A 21,660-nucleotide genomic window follows, 5' to 3' on the forward strand; every position below is an offset into this window, starting at 1 on the left:
GATACGCACCAGGAACGGTATAAAATTTAATACTCGTATCTTCGATGAAAATCCCCGTTGAGACCGGCGCGTGCTCAGATACTCGGCGGCCCGGCCCACCAGGATCTGGACTGGGGGCCTGCAGACCCGTCGTCGCTGTCGCGGTGCCGTCCCCGCGGTCCCACCCATGCCGCCGGATCCCCGATTCCTCCAAAAGAATCCCCTAATCCCAAACGACGCAACGCCACCAAACCCGCGACGATCCGAATTCCCAAGAGTTCACGCTTCTCCTCGCCGTCGTCCTCGCCCCGGCGCCGTCAACGCCCCGAGCCCGACCGGCCCCCTCTCGCGCCGTCGAAGAAAATGCACCTGTGGCCGTCGCTCCGGATCCGGGACTCGTTCAAGCATGGGTACCTGCAGAAGCTGGAGCTCAACCTCGGTCACATGAAGCGCGCGCAGCGGGGACAGGGGCAGAAGGGCGAGGGCCAGGACGACCAGGACGGCCAGGCCGGCGACGGGGAGGCGCCGCTGCTCCAGGACCGCTCGCCGCCGGGGTCCGTGCTGGCCGGCACGCTCGAGCTCGCCTGGGACGCCGTCTTGCTCCTCACGTGCTGCTTCTGCTGCTTCTGCTGTGGAGGTACGGGGACACTGGACACGGACGCCTATGTTTCTAGTTGCTCGATTACCATTTGTTATTTTTAATTGCCAAGAGCGCTAGCCATTTCTTCTGGAATCATTTCGATTTTACACCTGGCGTTTTATAATTAAGCTTTGCACTTAGTATAATTACAACTGCAAAATAAAACATTGATTAATCCTCAAGAAATTGTCTTCCGGACACAAGCTCTTTCCCCATAGTACTAACGATTCCATCCTGTAAGAAAGAAGCTTCTAAACCAGTACTGTTGACCATTCCTCTAGTATTACTTGAGAAATATCCAATAATCTTTACAATTGATATTCCCAAATTATAAATTTAGCATCCAATTTAATAAATCTCATTTCACGCAAGTAGAACTTCAATGACCTGCTCATTTTGTATATGTAAAATAGTTATTGGAATGGTCAACAAAGTTTTATATGCTGCAATCTCATTATTCTGAAAATAATTTACTCCTAGTTGAAACTTCAAAATGATGACAGGGTTAGTGTTCTTAGGACTATATTCTTAAAAGGCAAAATAGGCGATTTGGTCCCTCAACTTTACCCCGAGGGTCAAGTTGGTCCCTCAACTTTCAGATTGGCCGTTCTAGTCCCTGAACTTTCGTTTTTGGGTCAAACTTGTCCTTGTGCTGATATGGGTACTATGTAATGGTATGAGACTAATGTGAAAGGTCTTTTTTGCCCTTGGCTCCTTGTGCTGATGTACCATTGTTTCACTGAAGCCATCAATTTAAACCGGTATTCCATAGAAGCTGCAAATTAGATTTAAATGAGAGGACTGTTTCTAAAATGTTACAGCATCCATGTATCATGGAGTCCGTTTATCCCTTCTCTGACAAATGTATTGTGATAAGTCACAGCTCATGTGCATCCCCTAGGAATTTATAGAATTCGGAAAGAACAATGAGGGACTCAACTGCGCACCACAGGGGAATGTAGCATATATGGTATGTCTGCAACCTAAATAAAAATATAGAACTGATATACAAAATGAAAAGGAGTAAGGCCACTGTAAGGAGGAAAAGAGGCATCAAAAGCATCTGTATGACTGTATATGACTCGCAGTTCTATAATCGACTCACATGGACACATATGCAACACAGTTAAAGCTCACATTATCGGCAGAAATTAAGGAGGGGGAGAAGGAGCCAAGGGCAAAAATGACTTTTCGCATTAGTCTCATGACAATATAGAGTACCAAATCAATATAAGGACGAGTTTGACCAAAAAAACAAAAGTTTGGGGACTAGAATGGCCGATGTAAAAATTGAGGGACCAACTTGATCCTTAGGATAAACTTAAGGGACCAAATCGCCTATTTTGCCTTCTTAAAAAATGTTTTAGCAAAAGAAAAGGAAGAGAGGAGGAGAGGGACAGGTTCGAGAAGTTGGGAAAATGGAAAATGGATTTGAACCAGTGGTTGGTCTGCGTAAAAGTGGGCACTAGGGATTCCCGACTTAGTTGTAGTTGATAAACGGGTAGAAAATGGGGGCCATTGATTTGCTTCGGTGTGGCCTGTGCTGCAGCTCATGCCTCAGGTACAGGCTTGGTCTGATGTCTCATTCCTTTTATTTGGTGCAGCGCTGGTCTCCTAATCCGTTAAACTTGGTTCATGTTTTTTTTGTGAACCCTTGGGTCAGTTGTGATTATATTACAGCCTTACAAGGCATGGAGGCAATATTGAGGACATGCCACTCCCCTTCCCTCTCTCCAGTTTTCAGGATACAACTCCATGTCTCACAGACATTAGCTGCCAGTAGCAGCATAAGCTAAATATTTTGACACACCAATTAGTAGTAGCCATTGCTTCTATTGCAGCGTGTAGATTATTCTCACTTATATATATATTTGTTCAAATCACTTATGTTCTTGCAAGTGTTTGCTACGTACTGCTACTCCTGAATCCTTGTGGAACAAAATCGCACTAGAGAAGTAGCACAGTATTTTGACCAACACGATTTAGTTCAGCATGTGTATCAGATTTTAGGTGACAGAAAAGGTTGCTATTTGAAGCTCATGAATTACTTTCCAGTTTTCTGGCCCACCGTCAATATATTTGTTTGGTTAGTCTATTTTCAGGACATCGACAAACTCGTTCTGAACTTCTCTAAGGGAAAATCTTGAAAATCAATTTAAGGTACCTAGTTTGAAGTTGTTGTTAGGTCATTTTGACTCATTGGCTGTTTCAAACCTTTTCATCTCTCCAGGAATAAGCCTCGGTCTCCTCAAAGTACACATTGAACCCTGACCAGTGATGAAATATGGAGTCTTCTCCTATGCCTGTAGAAATTGTATCTCATATTTCTGTAAAAGGTGTACCTTGATATGGATCCAATGGAAAGGATCCTAACACCTAACAGTATATGCATAACCTGAAATTATGATTTGCATTTAAACATCTTATAACTTTCGGTGCTTTCTTTTTCACACAAGTAGTTAATTACTGCTAATCAATGGACACCCCACCCTTTTATGCATTGAAACTGTGCTGTATGTTTTTGTTGCTCAAGTAATTCGGATTCTACAGACTATACATTGTGCTATATCACCATTCTGTTTTCTCCTTAGTTCAAAAACGTGGCTCACATGCCTTCTGTTCCCCATGTCAATTCTTTGACTGGTCCTAACTTCGTCTTTCATTGATTAATGTACCAGCTTGTAGTGATGAGGAGGATCACCCAACTGCCCGCTGAGAAGCGCCTTCAGGAGCCTGACAATTCGTCAGATCAGGGGAAACTAGATAATTTATGGACCCGTAGTGAATTGCAGCCAAATATTTTCTGGCAGTTTTGTACATATGGATTTTTCGGTTGCTCCTTGATGGGGCCTATAGATGTCGCTGGCAAACGGATAAAGATCCTCCAATTTCTTTCTCTAGCAAAATTCCGTTTTGTAGGATTTTTCTTTGTGTAATCAGTTGTATGATTGTATCTATGTTCAGGATGCGTGCAATTGCCGTTAGCCCTCTCAGCAAGTGATTGCCTGCACCGCATGACTGCTAAATCTCCTGATTTGCGTGAGGATGTTTTTGCATTCCTTTATCTTGCTTTACTACCTGATACTGTAGCTCATTACACGAAGTGCTTAGCTGTGGTTTCTGGTTTTTTCAGTGGTTTGTGCCACGAGCCCAGGGATGAGGAAGCCCGTGGTGGCCTCATGGTCTGGCTCCGTTGATCCTCTCTCGGAGCACCCACGGCGGCCCATCGGTTTTTGCGTAGCGGAGCGCGGTTTGCGGATCCTCAGGCCATCGCGAGGAAAGCAAACATCTCCTCTCCACGAACACGCCATGCCGACGCCGTGCCCGCAGAATTCCGAGCGTTCCCGTGCGCGCGCGCAGGAGCCTCGCCGTCCATTGCCGAGCACGCGGCCTCGTCGCGGGACTAGGCGGCCGCGCCTGCGCGCGCCAGGGGATCCGCGCCTGCGCCAGTCCAGCTCCAGGCGCGCGCGATGGACGCCTTCTTCAGCGGCGTCGACTCCCGACTTCGGGTGCCGGTGAAGGCGGCGGACTCCATCATGGTCGGGCTGGTGAACGCCGCCATGGAGGACGCCTACAGGAAGAGCCTCTGGAAGGACGGCGACCTGGACCGCCTCTTCCACAAGCTCCGCTTCGCCGAGCTCGCCGTCATGCAGCTCGAGTGGTGCCTCCGCTTCGTGCGCGGCGAGATGTCGGCGGACGACGGCGGCGACGACGGCCACGAGGAGCTGCTCGACGACCTCCTCGAGACGCGGGACCGGATCCAGGCCCGCCTCGACGAGGCCGAGCTCGCCGTCGCCGAGGCGGACCGCGACTACATGCGCCGGAGGCGCGAGGAGCTCGGCGGCCCGTCGCGCGGCAGCGGGGCGCCACCCGCGGCCGCTCGCAGGGGCGGCGCCGAGGACGAGGAGGACGGCGGCCGTGCGTTCGGCAACCTGAGGGGGTCCGTGAGCCGGATGATGTCGAGGATGAGGGCCAGGCTGGAGGACGCGAGCTCCACGCTGGCGGCGCTCATGGAGAGGATGAGCGGCGAGGCGTCGCCCATGGCGAGGCTGCAGGAGGCCGGCCACGAGGGCGCAGGGGTCAAGGGGCTCTCCGGATTCTACAGCGTGGCGCAGCTGCTCATGGAGTTCCAGGAGATGGTCATGGACGCCGGCGCCGTCCGAGACATCGTCGCGTCTTCGTTCGACGCGATGGAGGGGTCGGTCTCCGCGCTGCGTGCGGCCATGGATGAGCAGCAGTGGCTCGTGGACGCAGAGAGGGAGATGTACGGCGCCGTCGTGGAAGGTTTTCTCAGGGAGATCAACGTGGGATCCAATCGCACGTCTTCTCCGGGTGAAGGAGCTCGTACACCTACATTGCAACATGACAGTGACGCTACTGAGAATTGCCTGGAAGAACTCCGATCTCCAAAGGATGAAACTATGCGGCTGCAGTCAGAAAGGCGTATTACAGCAGAGGAGTCAGATAGCAGACAGTGTTATCATTCAAATGAGCAATGTATCTACCGTGAGGAAGCTGAAAGGCTTGCTGAAGAGAGAATTGATTCAGACGTCAGATCTGAACCACAATGTGTGTTATATACAGCAGCATCCAGAGACTTGGTGAAGAAACGGGCTGTTCTGGCTGATGTACAGAGGGTAACTGAAGAAAGAGATGAGGTGGACATCAGAAGAGAAGTACAAATTGAAATATATAGCACAATAGTCAAAAACTTACTGAAAGGAATGGCTGCTGATTCTGTTGATCATCTTATCAATACTTTCATCAAAGATGAAGTGCATGCAGTTTTTCTTGCCAAGACTTTAAATTCTTGGAAGAGCACAACTGAAATGCCTCACAGTGAGGGGCTTATCAAAGAAGAGATTGATCGCATTGTGTTTGGAGGACTGGCAGTAGATTTGATAAGTGTTCATAATTTTAGAGCGATAAAATCATATGGTGAAAACAGTCCCAGAAATAATCTGGGAAGATTCAGCATGATTGACAATATCGAACAGTTAAAAAAGGTGAAGATGGAAATCAATGTAACCACTGAAGATGAAGATGCAGATTCTGATCAACATGGAGTACCTGTGAAGCAAGAGGTTCAGAGTCTCGGTGCTAACTGCGACAGGCGAAATTGCAAAGGCAGTGATCAACAACCTGAAATGTCAACAGACAAAGGTGATGTCCCTGATTCAGTTAAGAACGATGTTGAGGAACAAACTGAAATGTCAACAGACAAAGGTGATGTCCCTGATTCAGTTAAGAACGATGTTGAGGAAGGATTGGAAGATCAAAGGAAGGAGAAAACAGGGGAGATAGGAGTAGGTTTCAGCGTGCCTCCTGAAAATGGAAATAAAGAAATGTTCATTCCATCAACTAAATTTCAGGCAATGTTCATGGATTTTGAAGCTGTTACCTGTGGAAAATTAGGAACAACTGTTCTAAGGTTTGTGAGTCTCCATTCCATAATTTTTCATGACATAAGGCTTGGATAATGGTTTTTTGATCCTTGTCCAGATTGAGAGGCTTGGACAAACAATTGGCAAATTTGGCTGAACAAGTGAGTTCTCTTAAAAAAAGTGAACTCATTTACAGGACAGCTTTCACCGGGCGATGTTGCGACCTCCAAACAGCGGAAGCAGAGGTTAGAAACTATGGGCTCATACCATCTCTTCAGAAAAGAAAACGGCTTGCTACAGATTGATCCATGGTCAAAATCTCTCAATGCTAAAATGGAGATACTTTATATTTGCCTTCCGTGAACTTCAGGTGGATCTTCTTGGCGATGAGGTAGAGCTGCTTCTTGGACTTGTCAGCAAGACATACAAAGCTCTTAATCACTACTCACCAGTTCTTCAACACTATCTTTGGGTAATTATCTAGTTTCACTCAGTTAAATCATCAGAGGGCATAATTAAACTCATTTAATTATTTTGTACCTTGAATACTAGGCCGATGTAAATTTAAAAGGTGCAGTGTTATGCCATCGTGCAACAAAATTTGTTAACAGCTAACGCAATTACTGAATCTACCACTCTGTGTTCCCTGCGCCGCAGCTTGATAACCAAGTTTTAAAACATACATTTCCACAGATATGTCAGTGATTTTTCTCGTTTCATTCTTGAATTGTTCACAAGAATTGATGCTGGTTTGAGCCTTCGTTTGCTGCTTCAGATCAGGGAGATGCAGATCATGCTTGGGAAGGAGCTTGCCCTGAGGCATCAGGTCCAGTAATATATATAGGATAACGCACATATGTTACCACATATTTTCCATGTGTAAAATTGAACATAGTCTATTTTTCCCTTCGCAAATGTGAAAGAAATATGTTTAAAGGTTGAACCGTTGAAGAGAAGGTAGCGGAAAAGTAAAAAAATAATAATGCCATTCCCAAGGGATTATTCTGCAAATTTTCTACATAGGTACACGTATACCATCTGGCATTCTCCAACGGATACTTCTGGAAGCTTCCAGCGGTTACAGCTGCCGCCACCGCAGAAAACCGCGCGGATACTTTCAACCTGCCGTCCCTCGTCTTCGCTCCGCCGCCGCCATCGTGGTTACTCATCTTCGTTTCCAAGCGTAGCCATGGAGCTCGATCTCCCGCCGCAACAGGTCCCGGCGCTTACCGACCTCGCCGCCGCCGTCCACCGCGCCGCGGCGGCCGCTACCGCGCTCTCCACGCCATCTCCGTCCTCCCACGCCGCCGCGGCGGTGGCCGCCCTCCGCGATGCCCACGCCGCCATCGGCTCCTTCCTCTCCAGGCTCGACGCGGCCGCCGCCTCGTCCTTCGACGATCAGCCGATGGCGGAAGGCGGCGAGGAGCTGGAGGTGAACGGGGAGGAGGAGCACATGGTCGGGGAAGTAGAGGAGGGACTTCGGGACTGTGTCCTGCAGGGGAGCAAGCGGCGGAAGCGGCCCGTGCCGCCGTCGTGGCCCCTAGGACGCCGCACGAGCGGCGGTTGCGAGGCGGCGGAGGCTGCCGCGCCGCCGGTGCTGGACGTCGAGGGGCGGCGGCGCGCGGCCATGGATCTACTGCTACAGTTCCATGCTTGATGCGTAGGAGGACGGTGAGTTGCTTTCGTGTTTCGACGCAGTACTTTGTTGGCTGAATTAGCTATTGATGCAAATAATCGTGAGAATTGTTTGCCATTTCTGGGCATTTTTTTAATCTAGAAATCATGCATGGAGAGTTAGATTTGGTGTCAAATACAACGATTGAAATGCGCTATAACGAGAAAACGTTCAAATGTATTCAGATTTGGCCAACAGCTAATGCTGGTGAGTAGTGACAGCTCTAAGTAGGTTGTGGAATGGAACTGATGGTTTGATTGAAGAGCACGTTTTGTGATGCTTCTAAAGATCTAGAAGTCGTGTTTAGCACTAATAGAAACCGAATTGTGAAATCTAAGAACTGTTAGGCTGCCTGCATTGCGCCTTTTCAGGGAGCACATGTAATTAGTATGTCAACACATTTAAGTCAACTTTGTCCAAAGTTTTGGTACGGCAGAGAACTAAAATCAGAAATACTTATGCAATCGTTTTGAAAGTGGCTGAGGTTCGTCTGGATTAACAGGACAGAAAGCTATAGGCCGTAGGTTATCTTTGGTCCTCCTTGGCAGGCCCTTTAGTTTGGTGCTTCTTGACAGGTCAATAATCTAGGTATTGACAGGGAAATTCTTTATGATCGTAGTAAACATTGGTGGAACAAGCACATAGGTATTGGCCTGTGTTTTAACTAATCCGCACTGGACCTCCTACTTAGCATTCTTTTTTTTTAATTTCCCTATCCATGTGTATCGACATTCCATACAGTAGGTAAATTTATTTAAAAACACAGCCCTAAATAAATCTCTTTGCCCCTTGTGAGCTCATCTGTCCAAACCCCCCCCCCCCCCCCCCCCCCCCCCCCCCCCGGGTTGAGCCTGGGAAGTGGTTCTTGCATGAGTAATATTTTCCTGTTGTTTCATCTCAACATTACTACTTCTCCTTGGATCTCCACTCCTGCTAATTCACTCTAGTGATTTTCAGGAATGGTTTTGAACAAATCATTGATTACTGGCGGGAGCGAAAGTTTTCTGACGTTTGAAACTCGTGGGCCATCCTGTTCTTCACGGAGATGCAGGCAATCAGACAGGCAGAGAGTAGGCAACATTATCCCACAGTGGGGACGCTTTGGGATCGGGATGGAGAAAGGGAGATGCTACTTCAGCCGAACTGTTTTCAGCTACTAGTGGGATTTAGGAAGTTTTGATTCCCAATAAAGGGCCTGATCATCTTTGTTCTCAGTTCCGCTGAACGGAGTACTGTCTATACAGCAGTAGTAGCATAGTACGGGTGTAAACTTTAATACCTATCATATCAGATGTTTAATACTAATTAGGAGTATTAAACATATGGAATCTAATTCACAAGATGAATATATTAAGCCTTAGTTCATGATTTGACAATGTGGTGCTATAGTAACTATTTGCTAATGATGAATTAATTAGCCTTAATAGATTCATTTCGCGAATTAGACTTAGACTCAATCTGTGCAATTAGTTTTATAATTAGATCAGTTTAGTCCTCCTCATTAGCATCCGAACATCTGATGTGATCCCGCGAAAGTTTAGCCTATTGTATCCAAACACCCTAGTGATAGTGATCCAAACACCCCAGTGATAGTGATAATGTGATCCTACTAAAGTTTAGCATCTCATATTCAAACATCCCAGCAACAGTGAATTTAGCATCTCGTATTCAAACATCCCAGCGAGCGACAGTGACGGGGCGACATGATGAGCGACAGTGACGGGGCGACAGTGACGGTTGCTTGCTCAACTTGTTTGTCACTGCAGTTGGTTTTCCTCAATGTCTACAGAATTGATCGTTGAGATGTTTTATACATGTTCATGTTATTCTGAAGTCGGGTGAAACAAACAAAGGGAGCTATAAAATTCAGCAATCGGACCACCTCAAATGGGACAGCTGGTTTGCGTAGGGCTCACGAGTCAGACAACCGGGCCGCGTCCACTGACAGCTGGGTCAGGAAACAAAGCCCATCCGTGATCTACCCGCGAAATCAAGGCTCCCACGTCCCACCTACCCCGAGGCCCAGGCCGGCCGCGAGAGCGGTGCGAAACCACCATGGCCAACGCTCTCCTTCTGCTCCTCTTCCTGTTTCTCTCGCGCGCCTCAGCGGCGGAGTACGGGGAGGAGCTGCTGCGGCGCGCGGGGGAGGAGCGGGAGTGGATGGTGGGCGTGCGGCGCCGCATCCACGCGCACCCGGAGCTCGCGTTCCGGGAGCACCGCACCAGCGCCCTCGTCCGCGAGGAGCTCGAGCGCCTCGGGATCAGCAGCCGCGCCGTCGCCGGGACGGGCGTCGTCGCTGATGTTGGCTCGGGTGCGCTCCCCATCGTCGCGCTCCGCGCCGACATGGACGCGCTCCCGCTCCAGGTCCTTTTCCCCTGTCCCCCCTTTCTCTCTGATGCTCCTCATGGGTCCTGGGGACTCCGGGTGTGGAAATTGAACTTTAGTAGATGATACGATGCTGCGTTTAGGATCGTATTGCCTCATGTTTATGTCTAGGGGATTAAGATGGCTTACTGTTACGGCAGATACTTAGTCGAAATGTTGGATTGATTTCATTCTGTTGGTTCTGACGACAGGAATTAGTGGAGTGGGAGCATAAGAGCAAAGTGGACGGGGTGATGCACGCCTGTGGGCATGATGTGCACACGGCGATGCTGCTGGGGGCAGCAAAGTTGCTTAGTCAGCGTAAGGATCAGCTCAAGGTAAATTACAATTTTATAGTCCTACTTTAATTCAGAGTCATTCCAAAATTGGAGCTTGTTACGAACCTACTCGATTGGTTCATCGATTGGTTCAGTAAATAGGAGTACAGGAGGGTGAATTGGGGTTCAGGATGATTCTAGAGGATTCTAGAGGAAGGGGAAGGGAGGTACGAGATACAATCTAGCCGAAGCTAGCCTCGAGCATGAGCTCGCCGCCGCCGGTTGCCCGGTTCTGGACTTCTGGTCATCGACACCCTCCCTTGCTGCTTCTGTGTATTTGTACTGCCGAGTCGTGTGACTTGCTTCCTTGGGCCAAGGACAAGCTAGCAATCTGGCCCGCTTCCTCACAGTGCCAATTAGCCGGCCCATCTTGTAGCATAGGTTCCTGACAGAGCTCTATTCAGACCTTAGAGTAGAGGCAGTAAAAGAAACTACCTGATCTTCGAGCACTGCAGTCATCATATGATATATCTCTCTGGTTCAGATTTTTGGCATAAAACCCAACCTGAAGTTTTATTTCTCTGATTTCCTGATTACTGACTGTAGGAGCAGCTCCTAGAATTTGTTTTTCTATCCTAATATTGAGTTTCTTTGCCTCTGAATGAGTGAAGGCAGATGCTTTTGTGGAACTTGATTTCGTCCTAAATCTAATCTTGTAGATAGGAATTTTCTGATGCAAGACTGCATGAAGTTAGCTTAATTCTGTAGAGCAATATTAAGACCAGATATTTTCCCTTAAGAAACTAGATCAAATACTTTGCTTAACTACATATATTTCAAATTCCCACAAGTTTTTTTGGTTTGCATATACATGTACATGGATTAATTAATAGATATTGATTTGTGGTGAAGGGGACAGTGAGACTCCTTTTTCAGCCTGCTGAAGAAGGTGGTGCTGGTGCATCTCATATGATAAAAGAAGGTGCTCTTGATGGTGTCGAAGCCATTTTTGCCATGCATGTTGACTATCGGATACCAACTGGTGTAATAGCAGCTCATCCAGGACCCACGCAAGCTGCTGTATGTTTCTATGAAGCAAAAATAGAAGGTAAAACTGGGATGGCTGAAACCCCACACTTAAACGTGGATCCTATTGTTGCTGCATCATTTGCCATCCTGTCGCTACAGCAGCTCATTTCAAGAGAAGATGATCCTCTTCACAGCCAAGTATGATACTGCTCTTGGTAATACTATTTTGCCTCGTGAATTTCTTTAGCACACTACGGAGAGGTGTTGCACATAAACCTAGATCAGAATGTGCAATAAAATCAACATTTCTTTGTACACAAATAACTGGGGCTTGGTTTGGTAGTCCTTTGAAAAAATCTACTGGGCAAAGATGTCCTCCTGAACCTGGTTTTGTCTTAAGAGAGGGGAATTCCTAACCCTTTGGAGAGGTCCTGTCGTGATCTTTGAGCACCCGGGTTCAAGCCCAGGTGGAAGTTCTCTCAACTGGCTTTACCAACTGAGCTATCGCTCGGTTTTCCAATAATCCCTTTACAGTAGACTAAGTAGCATACCCTGTTGCTAAAGATCAACCGTTAGCTAATGCAGACTAACTGTAATACATTTTGACTTGAAAGTTGCTAGTTCGCCCTTTTTCATACATAAGGATCATTCTCAGCATCTACAACCTTGTCCTGAACTCTTGACTCTGCATTCGTTCTAATGAGGACTTTGGGCACACACGGTTGACCAATATTGCTGGTTTTCACACAGAGTGTCTTACAGGGACATGGAATTTGTTTCTTTGTAGCCTACTGAATTATGTTAAAAAAAAATCAATTAATGTCTTACTACTCATGAGTGCACCCTTTGGCATTCAGGTGGAATAGTATCGCTCTGTGAGCTGCTCTTTCGAGTGCTTTGTATGGACAACTAACCTTGTACTTGGGAGTTTGTTTGTCACCTAACTTTGTTTTGTGGCGAGTTTTTTACCTTATTTTTCTCCTTAATGAAATGATACGCACCTCTCATGTGTTCAGAGAAGAAAAGGTCTTGCTACTCATGTTTGCACATAGACTTACTCTAGTTGAGAGTTCCTTCATTACAAACGAACAACATAGTCGGCCTATTTCGGTGTGAACAACCTGAGGGGAATATCCATAGTTGGCCAAAAAACTTCTTGTAACATAAAGCCCACAACATCCTTGTGCTGATGTATGTTTATTATGTTCAGGTGGTCTCGGTTACATATGTCAAAGCTGGAAAAGCCCTTGATGCCACCCCTGCAATTGTTGAATTTGGGGGTACTTTGAGAAGCATCACTACTGAAGGCCTTTACCGTCTACAGAAAAGGGTTAAAGAGGTTAGTAAAATCATGTACCACGCATGACTTTATTTAGAATTATGTTTACCATAATATCGCTGTCTTCTGAATGCACTGGGACCTTCAGAGCATTGACAGCACTATGCATTTTATTTGGTAATGGCTTTCAAACTACATATGTGATGAATGATATTAATATTAGATACCTGTAATGTAACTAGCCCAGACAGACGTATGAACACAATAAGTTGGAAAGGCATGATTTCTTTATTTGAGTGGTACATGGCAATGTTGTTTGTTGTTTACTTTGCCAAAGCTGCATTAGTGTTTCCCTTTTAAAAACAATCATCATCACTGTGTACGAAATTCTAAGAATACCAGATGCTTCTGATAAACAATACCGCATTAGTGGGATTCTCATATTCAGAAGGAAATGGAAATTCTCCCGTTTTCAGGTAGTAGAAGGGCAGGCTGTGGTGCATAGATGCAAAGGAACTGTCGACATGAAGGGTGAAGAGTACCCAATGTACCCTGCTGTTGTGAACGATTGGAAGCTGCATCACCATGTAGAGGATGTCGGCAGGCGCTTGCTTGGCCCGGACAAGGTGAATCCCGGAGAGAAGATCATGGCGGGGGAAGACTTCGCTTTCTACCAGCAGCTAGCTCCTGGCGTTATGTTTGGCATCGGAATTAGAAACGAGAAAGTCGGCTCCGTTCACTCAGCTCACAACCCTCATTTCTTCGTTGATGAGGATGTCATTCCAATTGGGGCAGCTTTGCATACTGCCATAGCAGAACTGTATCTCTCTGAGGCATATGCTCTGAACGGAGGAGGGGACTTGCGGTCTCATTGATGTTCTTGAGTCGAACAGATGGGTTTAAAATGGGCAATATATAAGTATACATAGCATTACCGCGCACATCTGGTGCATTTTCTCTGATAACTGGTTTCAAACTACGAGTGCCCCATATGCTTCTGCCAAAGAATTGTGCAACTATGTAAATTCAGATTTCAGACAGTAACGGGCCCTTCTCCATTTTTGCAGGTAGCAGTAGATGTTGGAAAATTAGGCAATTGTATGATTAAATTCCGAACTATATTTCTCATAAAAGGAATTAAACTTAGCATGCAAGACTCTAACGTACCAGGCAATAGCAGGAACGACATCATGTTCTCATAAAACATGCTGAAATAATAGATCAAATCACAACGTACGTGCTGAGCGGGCGCAGCCGTGATGGGAAGCGGTGCCGACGGAACGATAACAGTGTTGCGGATGGAGCGCAGCAGACGACGAGCCGCCGCAACGCCGGACTAGGACGGAAGACGAGCCATGGTGAAGACCTTGAGCAGTTGCGCAGAGCACTTCCCAAAAACCTTATTTGCCCTGGTGCAGGATCACAAGAGCGAGAGGTTCCGGAGACCTACTCTCCCATTTGCCGGTGCACGCAGACGCTCGGGATGGAGTAGATTAGCGAGAAGAGACAAAAACCTAACTCGTACGGACCACCTTAGGGATACCCTAACTTGGGGCCTTCCGTATAGTAGTCTATATTGCATCTATTCCAGGAGGGAGGTGGTCCATATATATAGGGAGGAAAAGCCCCAACACCCTCATCTATTAGCAATATAGGATTAATAGATGGTATACCCCCTCTTACGCTAATGGACCTTTAAGATTTATTCAGAATTATCATTTATATGGGCGAAGCCCATATATCTAACAGTAGAAGGGCAGGCAACCGTGCACAGATGCAAGGGAGCTGTCGAGTTAAAGGGTGACGACTACCCGATGTACCCAGCTGCCGCGAACGACGAGAAGCTGCATCGCCACGTCGAGGACGTCGGCAGGCGCCTGCTTGCTCCGGACAAGGTGAGGCCCGGGGAGAAGATCATGGCGGGCGAAGACTTCGCTTTCTACCAGCAGCTGGTTCCTGGTATTCTGTTTCCCATCGGAATCAGAAGCGAGAAAGCTGGCTCCGTTTACCCGCTTCACAACCCTCATTTCTTCGTGGATGAAGATGTCATTCCCGTCGGGGCTGCGCTGCATGCTGCGCTTGCAGAACGGTATCTGGCCGAGGGCTCCGCTCCGAGCCAAGGAGACCTGCATTCACGTAGTTGACCTTGAGCTGAATAAATGGTTTGGACTTCGGTATATGACTGTGTACGTGTACGAGTACATTTCGGTCTTTTGGGAGAAAAAAAGAGCACATATCATAAAATTACACGTACTGTCACGTGTACCGTCCATCCCACTGTCAGGTCCGTGTAGCATGCGGGCGCGAATATGTCACCGAAGGTGAAAAAAACAAGCTGTCGCCTTCAGGCCCACCCGTCTCCGCTCGACCCATTTTCCCCTGCGCTGCCATCCACCTCCGTCTCCGGCGATAGGAGTCGTCAGCCGTCGCCCTCACCTCCGGTCCCCACCTGTTTCCCCTCGGTTGCCCTCGCCCCACCCTCCTGCACCGTTTCTGGCGGCTCCTGCTAACGGATTCGCTCCCGCTAGCTACTGCCACTCTAACCCAGCTCCCCTGGGAAGCTCATCGTCACTCTCCCGCCTCCTCTGCCGCCCACCGGCTATCCTCCGCCACCCGCGGCCGGTGGCACCTGCCGCCTCACCACCCCGCTTGCAACCCGCCGCCGCCTCACCACCCCGCTTGCAACCCACCACCGCCGCCCAAGGCCCTCCCTCTATAGCCGGAGCTCACTGGATACCCCACCCCTGGCAACCCGAACCTTGAAGCCTAACCCTACCGACGGCGAGCCCCCACTACTGGCAACTCAAAATCGAAGTCTGAAACCCCGAAGGTTCAAACCCTAACCTCCGACGGTGAAGCAAGGTGGTGGTGCAGCAGGAGGAGGAAGAAGGCGACCCACGCCGCCGAGGGCCGCAGAAGGTGACAAAGAGCACATTTGTCGACATGTAGTCGCAGCGGTAGCATGCCCAGCATCGAGCAACGTAACGTATGCGTGACGCCGGCCGCCCTCTCCAAACCTCGCACCGTACGTCCAGAATCCCATGGGTAGCTGTTCCACTCCTGGACAGAAACAAAACCAACGGACCCGAATTCTTTAATTTTCTCAAGCAAAAAATGGATTTGGATTTTGAACGGGCGTTCTGAATACCTGTATAAATCCCTGCAGCCGTGCCGTCCCCTTCAGCACCATGCCCACCAGCGCCAGCACGTATCATTTTGGAACCCGTGACCGGGTCCGCCGAGTCGGAAGCAGAATGGCGTCGACCTCCCGCCGCGCGGCCGCACCCGTCCTCTTCTTCCTCCTGCTGCTCCTCGTCGCCTCAGGTGCGCGCATTCTTCTCATCACAGCCAGCATTCGTCACGCACCCATTGCACGCGTATGCACGAGCACGTCTTACTTCAGACATTTTAGAGTTTTCTTATATATGTCAGACATTGAGACGAACTTGTTCTCTGATGTGCAGAGATGGGGACGACGCGGCCGGTGGCGGAGGCGCGGCGATGCGTGTCGCAGAGCCACAAGTTCGTGGGCAGCTGCATGAGGAAGAGCAATTGCCAGCACGTCTGCCAGACGGAGGGCTTCCCCTGGGGCGAGTGCAGGTTCCACGGCGGCCTCCTGCGCAGGTGCTTCTGCAACAAGCTCTGCTAGCTAGCCGGCGACCGAGGTGCAGTGCGGTCAGCTGCTAGAGCTCATCCCATTCCCAGGCACTGTCACACCTTGTTTCATCGGTGGTTAGCACCGCGCGCCAAGGCCACAGCATTTGCCATCGCGTTCCCCCTCAGTGCAATCTTGTCTCGTATACCAACTTAAAGTTTTTTTAATTTGTAAGTTATTTCAGTTTGACTGGGGCCAAGAACCAAAGATGTATTTTAAGATATATTTAACTTTCTGAGTTCTATCATTACAAGTTACATTCGTTTACGAATGCATCTTGGAGTATCAAGATGTTGAGCTATATATGCATCGGGATGAAAACTAGACATGAAATTATTTCAAAAAGTTTTCGAAAAAAGAATTGTTTCAGCAACTTTAGTACCAAAGTTGTTTGTAAAATTTTTCTAGAATTTTTGTAAATAAGTTGTTTAAGTTGGAATTGTCCACAAAACATGCATGTTTGAATAAGTCATCCTTGAAATCCTTAAAAATCACCGTACAAAGTTCTTGTGAAAACTGTCATGAAAAAAATATTCTCAAAATTTTCATGCAAAAGTTTTCATGGAAAAAGTTATCTAGGATATTTTTTAGAAAACCTTTTAAAAATTGTGGAAATGAAAATAACAACTAGAATTCATAGTTTTCCGACTGTAATCGCATTCATGGGCGCTGCATGGCCATAAATCACAAGACCTATCAACTATCATAGATTGTATCCAGTCGTTGACGTGCCACCACTCATCTCCTTCTTTGATGTTGACGACCTTATTCCTCATCCTCCCTATCTGCATCACTCCCTTCCCACCATCCATCTTCATTTATGGCAGCTACCGTTATCTAACACTACCACTCTTAACCAGCTCGACGTTCGTGTTAATGTGGCACCCCACCACCTCCACTGCATAGTGACTGACTATCATTCTCCATCCAAGACTAGCGGTGGGGCACTAACTCACATGCCACCTACACTATACCTCCACCACCAATCATTAGCACTTATCACTAATGTCCTCCGCTAAGACCAGTCTCAATGGAAGTTTTATAGAAGTTTTATGAGCATTAAATTTGTTGCCACGTCAGCAAAATTGCTGACTTGGCAAAATCATTATAAGGGGGAGTTTCATTAGAAGAGAGGAGTTTCATCCCATAACACTCAACTGGCACAGCTACCAAGTTCTCAATCTTGATAACTGTACTGTCCACTGAGACTCGCCTAATGCGCTATGCCGAAACCCTCACTGAAGATTAGCCCCGTCCTTTGACAACCCTAAGCCCTAACATCTATCGACAGCGGCCGCGAGTATGCAAGAGGAGGTAGAAACCATAAGGTCCACCGGGCAGTGAGGAGGAGGGTGTGAGATGATCTCCTCCAGCAGCCAGCGTGAGGCATAGTCCACATATGGTTTGGTGACCGGTCCGCATTGTTTTTGTTTTCCTTGGGCGACTGCAGCTCCTACAGAGCACCACGCCGTCCACGTCCCGTTTGCCGTTGTTGACATGCTCCGTCTGGTTCGCCCAATGAGCCAGTCAGCCACCGACCAGTTGCCGGGCTGCGCACGCAGCGCAGCTTGATTAGCTAGCGGTTCACCACCGTTCAGGAGATTTTGTCCCTGTTAACTTTGGACTCAGGACTAAAGGTAAATGAGCCACCGAAAGATTACCAATGGGGGAAGCTTTAGTCTCAGTTGTAAAGATCAATCGGGACTAAAGTCCCCCTTTAGTCCCGGTTGTAACGGCTAGTGGGATGAGGGGAAGTTTTATCCCGGTTGGTATTACCAACCGAGATTAAAGGACCCCTCTTGTCTCGAATAGTTAGTCCCGTTTAAATTTTCGGAATCTATGATCTTATCTAACCGGAGCTAAAGGTGGATTTTACACCGATGGTTGCAGAGCTCGCACATCGATCTAGCTAGCTACTTGGCAGATCACGTGTGTACCGCGCTCATCTCGCTCAACACACCATGTCAGGTCGGTAGCTCCCGTGGCTGAAGCGATCCGAATAAAGAAAACAAAAACAGGAAGGGTGTAGCCGACCCTGTTCTGCTGCTCCTGAAACCGCAGGCTGCCCAGCACCAACAATCCAACGTACATGCCCCCTGCTCGATGCACGCACTACGGGCGTGCTTGCTTCCCACGGAAGCCACGCCATAGGGCTGCGGCACTGATTCTGAACGGCACACCCGTCACACTACAGTGGTATGGCATTCTATGAATGAGAACCAAGCAGCCCATACATTCCAAAGGTATCCACGCATGCCCTCTGAGCACCATCTCCTCAAGAACGGTGCACAATACCAATCCTTTTTTGCATTATGACTGTGAGCGAGGTATTTTACTTGTGCCGAGACGAGATTGTCGGGACACGACGGGCAAAGCTCCAAACGCTGCTACACGCATGCACCGACCAGGTTGCATGATTTGGGCCTTGTTTAGTTGGGGAATTTGGGAGGTGCCAAATTACTGTTACAGCACTGTAGCACACTGTAGCGTTTCGTTTGTATTTGTGAATTATTGTCCAAATATTGACTAATTAGGCTCAAAAGATTCGTCTCGCAAAGTACAACAAAACTGTGCAATTAGTTTTTAATTTCATCTACATTTAGTACTCCATGCATGTACCGCAAGTTTGATGTGATGGGGAATCTTCTTTTTGCATAGTGTCAAAGTTGGGAGTTGGGAGTAACTAAACATGGCCTTGGACTTGAACGAGCACTCTAAACCCCCTATATAAACCCATCCCGCCCCCGGCACCTGCGTGCCAATCAGTCCAGTTCAAATAGTACTCATCATCACGTACACATGCACAGGCGCACAGCCACTCCCGTGTAGTACAACACAGTTAGGCAGCAAAGAAATGGCTTCGACCTCCTCCCGCCGCATGGTGGCCTCCGCCCTCTTCGTCGTCCTGCTGCTCCTCGTCGCCTCAGGTACGGTGTGCATTCTCGTTACCAGCATTCGCCTCCTGGGTTACTTGTTTCTGATGGCACGTAACGTTAATTTGTTTGTGTGGATTGTTGTTTATGCTGCGCGTCCGTGCAGAGATGGGGACGACGCGGGTGGCGGAGGCGAGGCACTGCCTGTCGCAGAGCCACAAGTTCGTGGGCGCCTGCATGAGCTACAGGAACTGCGAGGGCGTGTGCAACACGGAGGGCTTCCCATGGGGCGTGTGCAGGTGGCACGGCATGGAGCGAAAATGCTACTGCAAGAGGCTCTGCTAGCTGGCCGGGCCGCGGCTGGATGCATTCCCCAGCCGGCCGGCAAGCCTGGACCGGCCGGGCTGGAAGGTTTACTGTTATCGCGTCGCGTTCCCATCTCTTATACCGTGGTCTGGTCACTGTTGTCGTGTCTTCAGTTACTGCTCTCAGACATACGTGCCCGCCTCGTGTAGTCATGTACCCGTTTCAGTTACTGCTCTCAGACAGACGTAAGATGTTTTATTAGCTATTTTATTAGCTATATGAAAACATAATAATAAACCCTGTCGTTGCTGCTTTTATATCGATGTGTTCGTGCTACGCCAATGTCACTGCTAAACAATGTGTATAGCATTATGGATAACTTATACTGTATATGAAATGTGCTACCGTTAAGTTATTTTGTAGGTTCTTCAAAGAATGTGTAAAGCTTATCGTGTAAAGCTTATCATCTCGGTGGCAGAGGTGGCTGGTGGAGTGGAGTAGCGTGGATGTGTGGGTGGTTGGGCATGACCACCATTTTGTGTGGAGAGCTTGAGAGAGTTTGTTCACATGTATATCTGTGCGAGCCTTTCTGCCGTGCGTATTTTGTGTCCTCGCTCATATTTGTGTTTTCCTTTGTGTTATTGTGTATGCACCGTGACCACGGTGATATGGTAACTGTGGTAGTGGCCGGTACGGCCCACTGATACTTAGGATTAAATTGGTTAAACTGATTCAATTTATGGCAAGGTTTGTTAATTTACTCATGGTGGATCCTCACTATTTCTTTTTGGAAAACTTCTTAGGAGATGTTTTTTTTTCCAAGAAGTCTTTAGAGAAAAGCTTATTTCAACAAGTTTTAGTAGCAATCTTGTTGTAGAAATTTTCTAGAAAAAATTATTTACATAAGTTGCTTAAGTAACAAATTTAACCATGTTTTTATAAGTCATCACAAAAATCTCCAAAGAAAGCTCTCCTGAAAACATGTTTTGAAGATTTTTTTTAATTTGTCATGAAAAAAGTATCTAGAATGTATTTCAAAGACTTTCAAATTAAAGAGAGAAGTTATAGAGACGAAAGTCAAGAAAAAAAGTTTCCCAATTAAAATTGCACATATACATATCGCAGGCTCAGTATGATATAAATCATGGACCTTTTACCTATCATGTAGGCGAGTGTAATCTATCAATTTTTTTATCTTCTTGTTCTCTACCTCCACACATGTATCGCTCCACCCCCAACCTCCTCTAGCAGCTCTCGCCACCTAATGCACTACCACGGTACTCACCATCCGCCTCCACCACCAATCAGCAGCACTACGTCCTACCTTAGTCCCTCTAAGCCCAAACAATCAGTGAATAGAAGAGCGGCCTCATCCTTGACAAACCCATTCCCTAACCAGCAAGAGGAGGAAGAAGCCTCGAGGCCCTCCTGGCAGTGACGATGAGATGAGGATAGTGTGAGACGTGAACTCCAGCAGCCTACACTAGGCATATAGGGCATGTTTGCTTTGGGCATGGCTGGAACTGTCTGGCTCAGGCAGCCCTCCCAAGTGTCCGATTTTGGTTGCCTGGGGCTGAGGTTGCTGCCTAGCCGGCAAGCTGCCTGCCAGGACTCGATCCAAATAAGCCCATAGAGCACGTTTGGTTTGGTGCCTGCTCACCAAACCAATTATTTGGCTCGCCCATGACATTTGGCATTTATTTGCTTTGTTACCCATGATTGGCTCGCCAATGTGCGCGCCAAAGTGAAAACAACAAGAGCCGCGGGCAAATTCTGGCGAGCAAATCGCTCACCCTTGAATTGGCAGCCAACGCCCACACTGATGAGCAATGTGAGCCAACGGAAAGAGGTGGAACAGAAATTGAGGATGCAAGGTCAGTTCCACTTATACGGTAAAATCTCCCAAATGGCTAATCTAACCTCAAATCCGTTTGCATATTACACATAAGATGTTATTTGACTATATTTTAATGTAAGAAAGAAAATATGACATGTGGATCCCATATATCATATTATGAAAATAAATTGGATTCGCAAGATTTGGTAGGGCTGTGATCCAAACGTAACTTTGCTCACGATTTGGCAACACCATGATTTGATCATGACCAATTTACCAATTTTTGATAAGATTATGGGGCACAAACTAATCATGCCCATAGTCCACTTACGTTACGGAATCCCGAGACCCAACCCATGGC

General features: G+C 47.7%; 6 protein-coding genes across 8 annotated transcripts; all 6 read left to right on the forward strand.

The window, feature by feature from the left end:
- The first annotated feature begins 208 nt into the window (after nucleotides 1-208).
- Nucleotides 209-3,612, forward strand: LOC101762775. Its single transcript, XM_004976200.3, has 2 exons — nucleotides 209-616; nucleotides 3,298-3,612. Exons 1-2 carry the CDS (start codon nucleotides 343-345, stop codon nucleotides 3,333-3,335), a joined length of 312 nt encoding a protein of 103 aa, XP_004976257.1. The 5' UTR covers nucleotides 209-342; the 3' UTR covers nucleotides 3,336-3,612.
- Nucleotides 3,613-3,887: 275 nt separating this feature from the next.
- LOC101762377 (WPP domain-associated protein) lies at nucleotides 3,888-6,917 on the forward strand. Of its 3 annotated transcripts, XM_022827918.1 has the most exons (5): nucleotides 3,888-5,782; nucleotides 5,846-6,050; nucleotides 6,122-6,248; nucleotides 6,374-6,475; nucleotides 6,779-6,917. In XM_022827918.1, the coding sequence occupies exons 1-5, from the start codon at nucleotides 4,090-4,092 to the stop codon at nucleotides 6,836-6,838; spliced, it is 2,187 nt and encodes a 728-aa protein (XP_022683653.1). In that variant the 5' UTR covers nucleotides 3,888-4,089; the 3' UTR covers nucleotides 6,839-6,917. The 3 variants fall into 3 exon arrangements, with proteins under 3 accessions (XP_022683653.1, XP_012703171.1, XP_022683652.1); XM_012847717.2 differs by having other exon boundaries at nucleotides 3,888-6,050; XM_022827917.1 differs by lacking the exon at nucleotides 6,779-6,917 and having other exon boundaries at nucleotides 3,888-6,050; nucleotides 6,374-6,631.
- Nucleotides 6,890-9,043, forward strand: LOC101761960. Its single transcript, XM_004976198.3, has 2 exons — nucleotides 6,890-7,674; nucleotides 8,636-9,043. The coding sequence occupies exon 1, from the start codon at nucleotides 6,986-6,988 to the stop codon at nucleotides 7,658-7,660; it is 675 nt and encodes a 224-aa protein (XP_004976255.1). The 5' UTR covers nucleotides 6,890-6,985; the 3' UTR covers nucleotides 7,661-7,674; nucleotides 8,636-9,043.
- Nucleotides 9,044-9,668: 625 nt separating this feature from the next.
- LOC101763183 (IAA-amino acid hydrolase ILR1-like 5) lies at nucleotides 9,669-13,686 on the forward strand. The gene is made up of 5 exons (XM_004976201.3): nucleotides 9,669-10,042; nucleotides 10,255-10,380; nucleotides 11,233-11,547; nucleotides 12,560-12,688; nucleotides 13,105-13,686. Exons 1-5 carry the CDS (start codon nucleotides 9,734-9,736, stop codon nucleotides 13,501-13,503), a joined length of 1,278 nt encoding a protein of 425 aa, XP_004976258.1. The 5' UTR covers nucleotides 9,669-9,733; the 3' UTR covers nucleotides 13,504-13,686.
- A 2,114-nt stretch (nucleotides 13,687-15,800) lies between these two features.
- Nucleotides 15,801-16,473, forward strand: LOC101763590 (defensin-like protein). Its single transcript, XM_022828687.1, has 2 exons — nucleotides 15,801-15,952; nucleotides 16,093-16,473. Exons 1-2 carry the CDS (start codon nucleotides 15,817-15,819, stop codon nucleotides 16,275-16,277), a joined length of 321 nt encoding a protein of 106 aa, XP_022684422.1. The 5' UTR covers nucleotides 15,801-15,816; the 3' UTR covers nucleotides 16,278-16,473.
- A 2,577-nt stretch (nucleotides 16,474-19,050) lies between these two features.
- Nucleotides 19,051-19,953, forward strand: LOC101763991 (defensin Tk-AMP-D1). Its single transcript, XM_004976203.3, has 2 exons — nucleotides 19,051-19,210; nucleotides 19,323-19,953. Exons 1-2 carry the CDS (start codon nucleotides 19,138-19,140, stop codon nucleotides 19,499-19,501), a joined length of 252 nt encoding a protein of 83 aa, XP_004976260.1. The 5' UTR covers nucleotides 19,051-19,137; the 3' UTR covers nucleotides 19,502-19,953.
- The last annotated feature ends 1,707 nt before the right edge of the window (nucleotides 19,954-21,660 follow it).

The sequence above is a fragment of the Setaria italica genome, chromosome VII (genome assembly GCF_000263155.2).
Source record: "Setaria italica strain Yugu1 chromosome VII, Setaria_italica_v2.0, whole genome shotgun sequence".
Lineage (NCBI taxonomy): Eukaryota > Viridiplantae > Streptophyta > Magnoliopsida > Poales > Poaceae > Setaria > Setaria italica.